Below are 15,887 nucleotides of genomic sequence, written 5' to 3' on the forward strand. Positions count from 1 at the left end.
ACAGACTCCCAGACACAAACCTATACCTGTAACTCAGTTGACAGAATGCTCCCTTTTATCAAGGACCTATCAAGTTCCCCCTGTGATACACTTTCCATGAATCGCAACTCAAGTATTAAATGTGTTTGAAAGGTGTGCTAAATAGTATTTTCGTTGTCTAGAAAAATGTGATTGGAATGCATCTGAAGGAAAGTAAAAGAACATAAAAAGAATGATTGAAATTAAAATGTATGTGAATCTAATAGTGAAAGTGATAGAGAACGTTTCTCAGAGAAAAGAACCACTGATAGAAAAAAGTAGGAAAATAATTATGTCTCAGTCACCTGCACCAATTAAGTCTGGCAAAATTACACAGCAAATAACAAACCTTGCTTAGGACAACAAAAAATTATTGCAAACAAATACTAACTTTATACACAAACTGAAAAAAGGAGTAAAAGGAACAAACAAAATATAAAAAGTGCATAATTAAGAGCAACAGATCTGATGTCTGTAAACCATTTCATGTGGTATAGTACTGAAGCAGCTTTTACTGGTTTAACAACCACCTCAGATGGAATATATACTTTCTTTCATTCTGAATCACCATTGGTGTAAATCTTTCATTTTCAAGTGAAAGGTGCATAAAGAAATGAACATTTATAGTATAATACTTTGCTCTTCAATCACTAGTAAATAAATTCTAATTCTAATGAAACATTATGGCAAATACTGACTAATTAAAGCAGATCTGACACAAAAGCTATGTCTAAAAATGAGAGGGATGCATGTGAAAACTTTGAAAAAATGGAATGACAGTGGTAAAATAAAATTTATGGGGCACTATGGCATGGAAGTGTGGCTCCTTGGCTCATGGTTAAGTGTCAGACTACAAGTACAGGGGTCTTTGATTGAATCCCTAGTTAGTCCTAGGATTTTTCTCTCTTACTTTTCACTTCTTTCACCTGTGGCAATGTTTGTTAATGAGACAAATACCAAGCTGCACTGTGATTTGGAGACCACATTAAACTGTAGGTCGCCCTGTAACTAGCTGTGTAGGTTAGTTCAATGATTGGCAGTAGGCAACAACAAACAACATCCAATAAGAACATACCTAGTAAAGCACTGTGGTATTCAAAGGCAACCTTCAGGTTGATGACACCTTTAACTTTATAGCATGGTGATAAAGGTAATGGGCACATGGTAAAACAAGAAGCCTGAAGAAGAGTTGGAAATGAAATTGACCACCAGATAATGGAACTTGAAGAATAACACAACAATACTATATGTTAAAAACTGGGTGAGGAAAAGGAAAATTTATTCAAAGAAAACAAGTGATATAGTATATAAACAAATTTGACTGTAAGCACAGTTCTTACCACCACAGAGATGGGAAAAGTGATGTAGCCAATATTGTGACTAGGCTGGCAAATGAAAGATTTACACAGATTAGGCATAGTGCATTACGGCAATGATGTGAAACTCAAATGCTGACATGGGTCAAATGATACAAGGTTCAAGTTCAGAAAAAAGAGTCAGCACCCATAGAAATGTAAATGAATTTTGATAAATTTAGTGCAAAGCATAAGAACAATGGTAATACTAAAGTTTTCTTCCTGACACTTGACACTTTTCTGCTATTCCCTATTTCGAGAGAAAACTTATTCACAGTAATTACTTTCAAAACTGACCCAAGGTGAATTTCTGAATTTTTTTAGATTTGACAGGAGATTTATTTCTTTTCATAATTGAAAACAACTACTCACATTGATAAGTATTGATGTTTGAATTCCACATTCAGCCAATTTCTCCATAGTCAATCATAATTCTTCTAATGTACCTGTATTCAGTCCCAGTTACTAATGAAGAGCTCTGTACCACTGCTGTCATGTATCAATAAGTGATACTGTTTCATTTTCTGACACTATTTGGCGGTTATTTTATTGAGAGTACTGGACATGGGCTTTGGAGGATGGCTTTGCATTATTCACACGAGGGAGGTACACTTTCAGTGTGGTCTCAAGGTCTTGTTGTTGGCAGACGGTAGTCTGTAAATCTCATTAGGAGAAGCAGTAAGATGGGCAGTTTTCACAGAAGTGAGGATGTGGCCTGCTTTGGCCTTTTGTGAGTAGACCTAGCTGAGGGTAGGCAACACTTGGCTGCCATTGTCATCACCAGATAACTGAGTATGATATTTTTGCCTTTTATGCACGAAATTCACAGGTCAACACACCACAGAGCCACCCAGTGAGTGTGAAAAAAGGTTTTTTCTGCTCCAAAATTCTGGTCATCTACCCAAACTGAGCCCCATCCCTGTGCTTTGCGCGAAGTAGCCTATCAATTGAAGAATCACTGCTACAGCCTGGTACTAACCTCATGTTTGTTAATGAAATGGTAGTAGTGCTGGTAGTAGTAATTGGGTATGCCAGCCCAGGGTGTTGAATGACCACTGAACAGTATGGGAATCAACGACAGCTAATAGGTGGCGCAGCTGAATGCACATGACACTGTTACTGCCATGAGGATTGTGGACTAGACACACATAATGTTCCAGCCTCCTGGTACCCCTGGCTTCCCTTTAAAGCGAGTAGAAGAGTGACTCCACAATCAGCTGTGATTTCTCTGTGCTATAGTACTGATGTCTTGTTACACATCATTGTCTTGGTACTGAATTCATTACATCTTAGTTTTTGACCTTGGTTTGCTTGCTGGACTTGTTATTCTGTTGTAACATCTATATTGTCTGCCTTTCTCTTGTGTTGTCCACCTGTTACTCTTTGGCTGCTTGCTGTTGACAGTCTCGGCCAGTCAGCCAGTGTGTGTAGTATAAAAGTAGCTGGACATATAAAACACTGTTATTATTGTCTACTTAAAATCATCCCTTTCTTGAACTGTACCCTGCTAACTATCCACCCTTCCTTCAGCAAATGGTACACTCTGTAATCTTTATTACATATATCAACTTTTCACAGGATTAGCTAGAGATCAACAAAATTTTATCAATCCACACAGCTATTGTCCACATATACTACAACATACATGACAAATGTTGTAGCCATGCAGTTTACTTTTTCTTCTTTTCTATCTTACAGTCAAGTTTCAATCAACAGAAAACAGTAGTCCTACAGTGACCACATCGCTCAAAAATCAAGACAGAAAATTTAATTCTCGTAACAACAAATCACTCACAGAAATAAAGAATAAAAAGTACAGAGATTTTCTGTCTGTAGTTCCACTCGTGGCAACACAAGGATAAATTATGAAAGACAGCAATGTCATAGCATGAGAAATTATTTTTGAGAGAATTAATATGAAAGTGCAGAAAATTCAAATACCATCCATAGTAAGGGGCCTGAGTTTTCACTCATAGTATCACACTTACAAAAGCACTCACTCTTCGGGCACTAGGAAAATGTTGAACAGTTCATAGGGGGCATGTAAAATATGTAATCTGTGTCTGAAATGAGTTAAAGCAACTAAAAACCATTAATCAGAAGATGGATTCAGGTACCATAACTCACTATATGGCCCATTCATAAGGAATGTGTATCACATAAGCTATTTTATGGCATCTTGAACATGTAATTAAACCAATAAACAGAGTTATCTACTAATTAGTGTTCAGCAATAGGAGAGCTTTTCCCCAGAGCAGGAAATTCAGTTGTTCTTATTCACTGTGAAACATTTGGGATACATAGCAAACATGTAGCTGTTATGCACTCTCTTGTTGGCCTGGCCAACACTTATCAGTTCTTTCTGAACACTCCAAAAGGATAGCTTAAACATTAACTGCAAAAAGATATATGTGCTCCAGCTCATCATCAGACTGGTTGAACTGCACATTTCCTGCTGTTGGCTTGTCAATACGGGCACTTAACTCAGCCATGAGTTTTGGGGATTACTATTTCTTCATGGCACTTTGAGTTTCTGAACACTAAAAAAAACTTATTTTTTGTGCAAATACATCAAGGATGCCAAATGTCATTCCCATAACCAATCCAACTCTAGTATGAAATAGTACATCTCCAATGCAGTATCACTGTCCAGATTCTGTTGACACACATCAGAGAAGAAGTGGAGTTTAGAAAAGATATCCAATATATCAACCAGAGATTGCTTCATGGAGGTACAGTGGTTGTATATTAAATTCATATTTTTAATAATGCAGTGTTATACATAATTAAAATTTGAACCATTTCGTCTCCACCTCCCTCCAGCGTTGACATAGCTGTTAACTGTATTTTTTCTATTCTCCAGACAGATGAAAAAAAAAGTACAACAAATTACTTATTGCATCAGTCACTAGAAAAAATTTCCATACTTCTGGAAGGTAAATGAGGCTGTCATCTATAGTATGGAAAAAAGTTATCACTATGAACTCTTGGAAAATCATTTGCTCTGCAGATCTTACACAAATGATTGTTTCTTTAGTTATGTTTGAGTTTTATTTGATATAATCACTATCCAATAACGATCCAATTCAGTTGTTCATATTTCCACTTCCTTTCCAAATTGGAAAAAAAATATGGACTAACTCATCTCATTTGTATAGCATCAAACATATTCAAAGTAATTCTTATAAACCACATTTAGTATTTTCCATTTGAGTGCAAACACAAATAAACTTTGTGGTTGTCCAATATGTGAGTACACTATGTTTAGTTGCCTGTCCAAGACACAGAATTCTTTTAAATTCACTCCATAGCATTGGAATGTTTGACCTTGTACTTTATTGATAGTCATACAGTACACCAATATTACTGTACACTGGAGTTGAATGGTAAGTTAGTTGAAATGAGTGGAATTCATGATATGAATATTCACTTGCCTTTTTCCTTTTCCAGTTAATATTTCCGCTTCTACTATGTTGTTTAAAAGCTTTTTTATGAATGCATACAAGGGACACTAAGCAAATTCAGGGATTCTGTTGGGAAGTTTAGACTTTCGTCTTATTTCACCATTGTATCAGTGGATTTTTTTCCCCTTTCCCTGGTATCACACACAGCATTTGCTGATTTGTTTGTTGAGCTATGTCATTTTTTTTTGTGGCTCAAATAATTTGTTCATGCAGACATTCTTTATTTACATAGTTTCTCTCTAGGAACAAATAAAATGTTTTGACAGGTTGTTCCCATGTTTTTATTACGTAATACAGAGTACAGCTCATTCGTTACGACATTTTTGTCAGAGTGAGAATCAATGAAATACATGCCATTTCCAAGTTGTATTCTCGAACATTTGAGAATATTCTAGAACATTTGGAAACATTAGTTAACATTCAAGAATTTTCATAAAATCTGGAGAACATTACAGAAAAATGGCAAACTTTTCCCCCTTGAAAAATACATTGATGCAAAAGAGAGAGAAGATGTCGTTGTGACCACCATGACACAAAAGTGACCATTTCAAACACAAATATTTCCTCGAATACAACAGCTAGTGCATTATGTGGGAACCAAGGGTAGCACCAGACACAAAATTGGTGGTGGGTAGTTTTGGAGGTATCGTCAGCTTCACGTGGAAACACTTTAATTTTTATACATACACTAACTATTGTTTTCAAAGGTTATGAAACATATATTTTCTCTGAATGGCAGCACATGTGTTTCAGCCCTACGCCACTGAACCATTACCAACAGTGGTTTGACAACTGTACTTACTTAAAGCCCTTCTTGCTTTCACTTAGTGCAACTACATGCATGCAACATACATTTTACAAAAAAACACGCCACACTGAACAGACAGGAAGACAGTTTTGTTTAACAGAAGTGTAGAGTGTAAATGCAGGAAAGCAAAAGGATATAAAAGATATTCTCATTACAGAAGCAATAAACATTCAAAGTAATTAATTGTCAGTGCCATACAACATATGCCTGCTAGTAAGATTATTCGTGCAAAAATACAACAATAAACCAAAGAAGGAACAGAGAAATGAAGGAAGATCAGCATATTTCTGTGATCATTAAGGCAAATAGCACTGTGTTACAAGTGATAATCAACACAGTTACCCACAAAAAAAGGCAAAAATAGTGTTATTTGAGGGGAGAGGGGAGGGGCGGCATGGAGGGAATCAGCATTTACTGTGAAATGTTGTAAATCATGTCAGAAAATAGTTAACATTTCATGCTGAGAATAAACATTAAACAATTCTTTTTCCAAGACTTAGTATCTGGCAAATACTATTGCCACTATTCAAAAGTTAGAAAGCTTCTAAAGTTTCACCTAAACCCTTAAATAAAAGCTTAGGGTCTCCCTTTTCAATATGGTGTTTCTAGGAAATATTTTCTAAGAAACGCTACTAAATAGTCAACATCTCCATTTCAAATAGGAAAAAGTAGTGAAAGAAGAAAACTTAAATATATTATGCTCAAGTGACTTGAGTGTACAAAACGTGCTGTCAAACATTACACATGCCTGTTCAGAAAAGCTGAAATCTTGAAACATGGACCAAATCAGGTTCCTAATGTAACTATATCATGCAACTTATTGGAACAACACAGAACTCAGAGTTCAGGACCCACCACATCAACATTTTTACCTTCTCTCTTTATTTGTTAATTTCACATTATGAAAATCTAAGAGATTTTTACCACCTATATTTTTATTAAGTGTTGGTACCTGATCTGGTCCAATGCTGAACCTGGGCCTCTACAGGAAGAAAACATGTGTGAAACCCACTTACCTCTCACGAACATTATTGGCCTGTCGACGTTCTTTTTCACGAACTGCCTTTGTGTTTGGGTCTTCACAATCTTCATCCGCACTTGAACAACAGTTGCAGAAACACAATATGGAAATTATCTCAACTGGCCAGATTAGGACAAATACCAAACATTATAACCTTTATCATTGTTTCCATAAGACAGTTAATTAATGACAGAGAATTAAAACTAGTTTATATAACAGCAATTAAAGGCTGTGACATATTATCCACTTTCATGTCTTGCAAGAGAAGCAGTCACATGGCTGTGTTCACAAGCATTGGTACCTCACCTGAGAAAACCAATTTACAGCAAACACTTCAACACTGCCAACATTTTCATCTGATTCTTTACTATTAGTTCTAAATGAACTGTTTTAAAATTCATATTTTAAAAATCACACAATTCTTATACAGGGATACTACAAATCATTCATTCACTTTCAAAGTTCAATATTTTACAAAGCGTCCCAAGTGTAAATATGACTGATACATGAAGAGAACTGTACACTCATTGAGTTTGCATTGTGCTCACCAGTTGGTATTATGAGTGCAGTGCCTCAACGAAATGGTGACAAAACAAGAAAAGAGTTTTTTCTCCAAGCCAATATTCAGCAACCATCCATTTATATAGAATGGTTAATTGCCACAATATGAGAGCATAGGGCACTGAAATACCTCATGACACTTTGCTTCATGAACAAAATTCATGGAAGGTTGTTAATATTAATGTTTTCTGTGAAATGTCACCAACGAAGCCTTATGGGTCATTTGCCTTCTGTGAGAAGACTGTGGTGGGTACCTCTTACCTTGATACATCACAGTTGTGGTTGTTTCCACAACTGACTGTTGATTATGAGAATTTCATCTTCCAGTAAGATGAGGCACCTCCTCATTGGAGCATCGATGTCTGTCACTACCTAAACGAGAAAACTCCACATCACTGGATTCGACATTATGGTGAAAATGATGTGGCTCCATTCCCTTCACTCCAGGTTGCCTGATCTCATGTCTTGTGCCTTATTCCTTTAGGAGTACATTAAGGATCATGTTCACATACTCCCACAGCTAAGAAGACTGTAAGAGTTCAGAGAATGCATCACTGCTGCTATAATGACCACTGAAACGATGTTGCTACATGAAGTACGGAACAAACATCACATCATAGCAGTTTAGACATGTGAAAACAGAGGCACTCACAGAACATTTGTAGAGTGCAAAATGCAAACTTCCTGAGTTTACAATCTATTATTGCATCAATCATATTTGTACATGTAATACTTTGGAAAGTATATAGCTTTGAAAATGAATGAATCATTTATAGTAGCCCTGTATTTTCTGACTGTTAACTGGCTGCCAACAGGCACATGGTTACGACTGAAAACACTGCTGATCTTTCAGGCCATATTCCCTTTTGTAGCTAACTAATAACAAACACACATATGTATTAACATTATCCAAGCTGCAATCTGATGCTCTCTCTCTCTCTCTCTCTCTCTCTCTCTCTCTGTGTGTGTGTGTGTGTGTGTGTGTGTGTGTGTGTTAGATCCAAAGGAGGACATTGTCTGAAAGATCCACAATATTTTCCATCTTGTTTATGTGTCTTTCCAACCCTTTAGCACCTCACCTATAGAATTATGGGTTAGTGTTACTCTTTATGTTATTTGTTTTATCTTAACTTGCACTTTTCACTTAATATTACAATCAACTCTATATGAATAAGCATGGCTAGGTAACCTGGAGGGTACATATGTGTTACTGAAGGTATATTACAGGATCTGGGGATGTATTAAGCAAGAATGATAAAGAGTAAATTGTGATGGCCCTGCAGCTGGGGATGATACACACTGAAACAAAGGGACACAGGATATATTACGCAGCCATGAGAAGAGGTCAATTATGGTGGTCAAGGTTTCGGATGCCCCGGAATGTGAATGTCAACAGCATTCCCATTCTGTACATCAGAATGGGACACAACTTATGGCAAAACTCAAGTGAAGTGCAACAGTGGTGTAGACAACTGTAGTTTGGACAAACTACAAATTGCAAATGTGGCTTCACAGTAGACAATTTATGTATTTTCTCTTGCCGATTCAATGACATTATAAGTTATGACTGTAGGCAGCACAGGAACAGCTTCACTGGAACTGCTCATGCAGTCGAAACAAGATTGCTACCAAAACACGATGATAGCTGTTTCAGTGTAATTTACATTCCATCAGAGTGTCTGCTCAACATTTGTTTCAGGGTAATTTACATTCCAACAGTGTGTGTGCCCAACACTTGCATTGCTCGGCTTATACAGGACGGTGAGTGCAGTATGACGTGATGAGTGACATTCCCTCGGCTTATGCATGTTGGTGAGTGCAGTATGACATGATGGGTGACATTCCCTGGACATTTCTACCTTTCTAGTTGTTGAAAAAGGCACCATGAAAGCTGTAATAATGTTCCTATATCAAGAACGACACATTCCCAAGACCAAAATTGTGCTACAGTGGTTTAAGAGGAATGAAGACAATGAAACAAAGGATGATTAGGGTGTAATATTCCAATAATGATATGATCATTAGAGCACAAATTCTAACTGGAGAAGGAAACTAACTGTGTCCTTTTCATAAGAACCATACCAGCATTTGCCTTCAGAAATTTAGAGAAACTGTGGAAAACCTAAATCTGCTGTATTTCAAGGATGACACATTCCCAATTGTGCTACAGTGGTTTAAGAGGAATGAAGAAAATGAAACAAAGAAAGATTAGGGTGTAATATTCCATCAACAATGAGGTCATTAAGAGAGAGCACAGCAATTTGCTTGGCGGGCTATTAAGAGAAATATAATTTGGGTTCAATACACACAATATCATCTCTATGAAACAAATTTGCAACTTCAAGAGCCTTCCCACAGAGCACAGAGCACTGTTCACAAAGTACAAGAATTATGTTGCTTGTGTGTGCACACCTGGTGCCAAAACCAAGAATCTGAAAAGTCCTTGCCATAACAAACTGTATCTGTTTTGAGTGTTAACTGTTGAGCCCACAGGTATCAAAATATTCTGTTTAATCAGTGTCCTTGCCCCCCCCCCCCCTCCTTGTAACTCTTTTATCATAGAACCTGCCATAGCATTTTTGAACAAGGTTCCTCTAAATTATACTTTGGAAGTATAATATTAATTTAGGAAACTATTTAAGGCATTATGCAAACCCCCAACATGTGAACACATGCTTCTCACAACATTAGCGCAATACAACTCAATGGGTAAAAGAAAGCCTAATATAAAGATCTGTTAGCCTTGATGAGGTACAACATGTTGAGCAATACCATTTGCGTATGTGAATTTTTTTTTATTTTTTTGTGTTACTAGCTTAATCCCAACATGCACTGCAATGCCTCTTTCAATTGTTTTCTAATTTATTGGAAAGAGACATATAAAAACAAGGTAGATACTTAGACAGAAATTTATGTTCAACACTGGGAACTGGAAAAAATGATCCTGCGTGACACATTTGTTGGCTCCAAATGATGTCATTTGAAATGCCAAACTGTATTTGAAAATGTGTTGTAGAAAGTGCATGGAATTGGTGGAGTCACCTGAGAGCAATGACAAAAGAGGTTCAGGTGTGAACACAAAGTCGAAAGTTTGACTTTGCAATTTGCACAGCTCATTCCTAATGTTTCAGTGCTGAATTTTTGTGCACCACAATGTGCACACACTTTATCTATGAAGTCGATGCCTACACTAGGGTACACACTGTAGTCATAATTGACACTGTACTGGAGTGCAGCAAGAGTTAAGTCAAAACCAATTAGCTCTGTCCTTCAAAATCAAGTAGCACAGAAACAGTCTGTGTCCACTCTAACTGTTCACTGCTGGGCTAATTCCAAAGTACGCTATCAAGTACTTCATAAGCAATCAGCTAAATTTCTTGGTGCCTATTGCCCATCTGATTCCAAAGCATGCAATCGAGCAGTTCATAAACTATCAGATAAACTTCCTCCTGTGCATTGGTCTTCCGATTCTGATGCACTAGATAGAGCAAGCTGTAAACAATATGATTCATTGCTTGTTTGGTGACACACCTCGAAAATCTGTTCAGTTACAAACCTTCTCTTCAAAATGCTGATCATTTTGCAAGAAACTGCATGTAAATTGGGCCATTGCTTTTTGAGATCATACATTCCGAACAGATAGACAAACATTTATTTTTTATACAGTTAAGGGCAGAAAATACAGCAGAAAATAATACATAGAAATTTTTTCAGTACTTGATTTCAAGTAATAATAGCATTCATTCTCTTTGCCAAAATGCCAGTTTCATTCTCCAGTTATCTACAAAACTATGTCTTCTTGGTAAGTAAATCCCACCTCTAATCTGTTTCTGCATATTATGATTCATTTCATTTGTCTTTTTTTCTTCCTCTTCTATACATTTTCTGGTGGAAAAAGCAACATGACAGATCTGTTACATTTTTTAGAAATCATGACAAGCAGATTAGCCATGATTTTTTCACTATGCAGTAGATTATCATTTCTTTACATTATATAACATTTTGCACTTTTGCTTAAAGCTGGTTCACAAGAGTGTGAAAAGGGAGAACATATATGTCTGGTGACGATAGTTGTAGTCTTCCTCTACACATTAGTTAACACACAGTGTCAAAGTAACAATGGTCTCTTGGTTAAGCCTTTGTCTTTCCTTTATTACTCAGTGTGTACTTCCTGTAGAAAATGTGCAGATATGTGTAGGATGTTTTGTTACAGGGTCCTCTAGTTGAAAACCTATTCATTTCTTGTTTTTTAATTAAACTATGATTAAATCTATGAATGAATAATAATGATATTCACTTATCAGAAACAGATTCTTACACAAACACTTAATTCTTACAGTTGACACAAAATAACAAATAGCATATTCCAAAGCAGATGCCTCTTACACGCATAAACAACCCACATTTGCTACTCGTCTTCGTTGTGATGAGGCATTTTTAATAGCCCAAAATATAATGCACTGTTCGGTTAAGAGTTACATACTACTCACAAAACAACTTTTTGTACACTGACACCCTAAAAATAAAGGGATACATATGAGGAGGCATTTGTTTGGTCTTTTCATTTAGCTCTTATGAACGTCAAGAGAAAAATTCTATGTGGGATTCAAAGGAAATTTATTGTTTAAAAGCTATTACTATATAACATTAACTACTACATTTATATGTGAAGCATGAGAAAGAATCTCACTGACACACAGATTTGTTTTTTGTAAGTTCAGTAATGTGACAAAGCCTCCTAAACAGCAACTAGTTTGTGTACAGTGAAAAACTATCAACTTCACTTTGTTCCCTATCATAGTTTGTTGTCCGATGTCATGTCATCTCGGTGATACTTCTTGACCAATTATCTATGGCCTTTTATTGTATTTCTCTTCTGTCAGCACCATACCATGCAATTCTGCATACCAATTTAAATTCACTGTACGTATTTTCATGTGTGCACACTTCTTCTTCTTTCTTTCTTTTTTGTTTTAAATACTTCCATGCACTCATAACATTTCTTTTATTGACTTTTTAATCTTATTTTTGCATTCCACCTGTTTAGCACCCCCCCCCCCCCCCCCTCTCTCTCTCTCTCTCTCTCTCTCTCTCTCTCTCTCTCTCTCTCTCTCTCTCATTTTTCACGTAGCCTACACAATGAAATTACTACTTAAAAATTTATCTTTCAGATGGTTACATGATGTGCTGCATTTCAGAAGAAAGGTTTTATAAACTTACTATCTCCTTGAACGTTTGGATCCCTTTTGGCCAGAAGTTGAGTTTGCTTGCACAGCTGTATTAGGACCTGTACTGGTCTGGCTACTTCCCAGTTCACTGCTGCTAGGTTTGGTGTCAGAGCTTGCTCCAGGAGGTTCCTTGCGCTTTTCTGAATAATAATGAAACAAAGATTTGGTATTACAATAAAGTGTAATTTATAAGTTCTCAAAGATGACTTAATAAAGCACATCTAGTAATCATTAACACAATAAGAAAACAAATACCAGAATTAAGTTTTCTATTGAAACATACATTTGAAAACTGTCACAAATATAAAAGGATGAAAGAATGTGAGATGAGATAAAAACTCTTAATATCCTGATTAAGAAGCAGTTGATATATTGGTATCATTACAGTTTTGGACACCCAACAATACTAAAGACAATAAAAAAACTGAATTCAAATAACTGAGTGCTGGAATGAAATTTTCATTCTGCAGCAGAGTGCACACTAATATGAAACTTCCTGGCAGATTAAAACTGTGTGCTGAACCAAGACTTGGGACCTTTGCCTTTCGCGGGCAAGTGTTCTACCAAATGAGCTACCCAAGCATGACTCACGACCTGTCCTCACAGCTTTACTTCCGCCGGTACCTTGTCTCCTACCTTAAAAAGTTCACAGAAGCTCTCCTTCAAACCTTGCAGAAGCAGCACTCTTGAGTTGGAGTCTCGATCCAGCACACATTTTCAATCTGCCCGGAAGTTTCAACTGACTGCTACCCTGATCACTGTTTTAGGTTACTAATCCCCCCCTGCCCCCTTTTTGTGTCATGTGACAGGCAACTGACAAAGCTTATCTGCGGATTACTATTAGGAGCATTCAATAAGTAATGCAAGATATTTTGTTTCTGAAAGCAGGTTGGTTTTATTCGAAATTCCAATACACCATATTATTCCCCATTCTTCTGAATACAGTGCCCTATTTTTTGACATAATCTCCATTCACTGTGATGGCCTTATGCTCCCTTACTGGGAAGGCCAGTATACCTGCATGGTACCACTATACTGGTTGACATTGAAGCCAATGTCTTGCTGCATCAATAATCTCCCCATTATCCGTGTACTGCTTCCTGTGTAGTGCACCATTCATTGGGCCAAACAGATTTAAGTCAGAAGGTGTGAGATCCAGGCTGTGGGGAGGGTGAGGAAGTACAGTTCAATAAAGTTTTGGGAGCACCTCTCATGTGTGCAGACTTTGAGGGTGGCCTTTCACTGCATTGGAGAAGGAGAAGTTTGTTTGAATTTTTGTGGTGATGAACACGCTGTAGTTGTTTCCTCAATTTCCTGAGGGTAGCACAGTAAATTTCAGAGATGATCATCGCACCATAAGAGAGGACATCAAACAGAATAACCCCTTCAGAGTCCCAGAAGACTGTCACTATGATTTTACTGGCTGAGGGTGCAGCTTTGGAGTTTTCCTTCAGAGAAGAGGTGATGTAGGCCACTCAATGAACTGCTATTTTGTTTCCGGTTCGAAGTTCTGAACCCAAGTTTAATCACCTGTGACAATGTTTGATAAAAAAACTGTCATGATCAGTCTCATAGTGCACAAGCAATTGCACAAGTAATTATACACAGGTGATCCTTTGTTGCTCTTAATGATCTACTGTTAGGTGGTGAGAACCCCAATGGACAAACATCTTTGAGTACCCCAACTGGTGGACAAGAGTGTTAGCACTACCAACAGAGACATCCAGCTGTGCGGCAAGGTGTTTGACTGTGATCTGATGGTTATGTCGAATGAGTGTGTCCACATGTTCCAACATTGCAGGAGTCACAGCTGAGTGCAACAGACCAGCATGCATCATAGCAAACAGGTTTTCGCAACCTTGCTGTAGTGCTGACAGATGCCTAGCCCAAGGACTCACCATGCTTTTCTTCACTGTCAGGTCTTCATAGATATTCTGCAAGCACCTATGAATATCTGCAATGCTCTGGTTTTTTGCCAAGAGAAACACAAAGATAGCTCTCTCTGCTTGGAATTCGCCTCGAGTAAGGACGCCATTTTTGCAGGCTACGTATAGTGCTGCTACCTATAGCAGCTTCATGAAACTACAGGGGCTGAAGTGGAATATCCATGATGGCCAAGAAGAAAAGTGTTGCATTTCTTACTGAACAAGCCTCGTATAATTGTAACTTTAGTTTTCTTATTATGTTAATTTAACAAGGTAAAGATGACTTTGTCTTGTACTTGGACTGGTACTAAATTCATGTTATTGTCTTTTGGGCTACTAAAAGGGAAGCTTAAATCACCACTGAACAGGAAAGCATTACCAAAAACCCAAGTTCAAAGCACATTTGTTGTGAATTTCATCTATTTAAACAAAAGGCCACTTAAAAATAAAAAATGTTTATTAATCTTACATATTTTGTAGTAAATTGTTTATAAAATTGAAGGGATCAGTGTGAATTACCTAAACTCTTAACACATGTTATAAGCAGTTGCTGCTGTTGTTAGTAAGTACTGCAGTAAGGGACCTGAGAATTCTTATATTCACAATCTGAATATTCTGCATATCTCTTTCACATTATCCAATATAAAAACAGTATTCTCCAAGTTTCAAAGACATTGTACCTAAATTTTTTCACAACATTTGATATGGGAAGCCAGAACATAAAACAAAAATATAATACACATTATATTATGGACAGTGAATTTAAATGTGTTTTACAGAAAGCAAAACCATTAATATCATTTTCTGCACTGTCCAAATTGCTAACAACTTTTCTGATCAACTTTTATGTGTAATTTTCTCACTAGTTTCATAAATAATGCTATAAGAATACTAACAGGTTTAGAGTGTTTAATTGAAACCATTGAGAATGAATTAATTAATGTGACAGGAGAAATAATATTACTGATTAATTTAATATCATCAACAGTTATATCATTCTCCAAGTACCAGTGTCTCTCCCTTTTGTTTCCTTTGTACATTGTACTCATTGAAATTTGTATTTTTTGCATATTATACAGGGTGATCAATTGTTTACCCAACCGCTTTAGTGGTACGCAGCTGGCAGGCGAGACCGGCTGTTACAGAACATAAACACTTAAAAACAAAAGTGAATTTATTAAGCAAGGAGTTGCTGGAACTGCCTCCCTTGGTTGTTAAAGTGTTTCTGACACCTGCTTAGCAAATTGCTCATTAGACTCTGCAGTTTCCTCTGATAAATGACAGCAATTTCTTGACAAATGGTAGTTTTAAATTCATCTAAAGGGTGTACATTTGATTTGTATACTTCATCTTTTAATGCCCCCCAGAGATAAAAATCACAGGGATGTGGAGGCCATATGTTGTATAATTCAACATGTCATGAATTTCCTGCATGCATAAGGAGCTGGCTGTATGTGCCATCACAGAGCCCTGCTACAAGGCCACGAAAGCACATTTTCTCTCAGTT

At 36.9% G+C, this 15,887-nt stretch overlaps 1 protein-coding gene across 4 annotated transcripts in view; it reads right to left on the reverse strand.

The window, feature by feature from the left end:
- The window catches only part of LOC126297423 (transcription factor 12), a 649,790-nt gene that overhangs the window by 34,461 nt on the left and 599,442 nt on the right, over nucleotides 1–15,887 (reverse strand). For 3 of the 4 annotated variants that reach the window (XM_049988225.1, XM_049988224.1, XM_049988226.1), the window contains 2 exons: nucleotides 12,448–12,595; nucleotides 6,662–6,742 (listed from right to left, as the gene is read on the reverse strand). In XM_049988225.1, coding sequence (XP_049844182.1) covers nucleotides 6,662–6,742; nucleotides 12,448–12,595 — 229 coding nt within the window. The remainder of the gene's footprint in view (nucleotides 1–6,661; nucleotides 6,743–12,447; nucleotides 12,596–15,887) is intronic. The other variant, XM_049988223.1, reaches the window with a different exon arrangement.

The sequence above is a fragment of the Schistocerca gregaria genome, chromosome X, assembly GCF_023897955.1.
Source record: "Schistocerca gregaria isolate iqSchGreg1 chromosome X, iqSchGreg1.2, whole genome shotgun sequence".
NCBI lineage: Eukaryota > Metazoa > Arthropoda > Insecta > Orthoptera > Acrididae > Schistocerca > Schistocerca gregaria.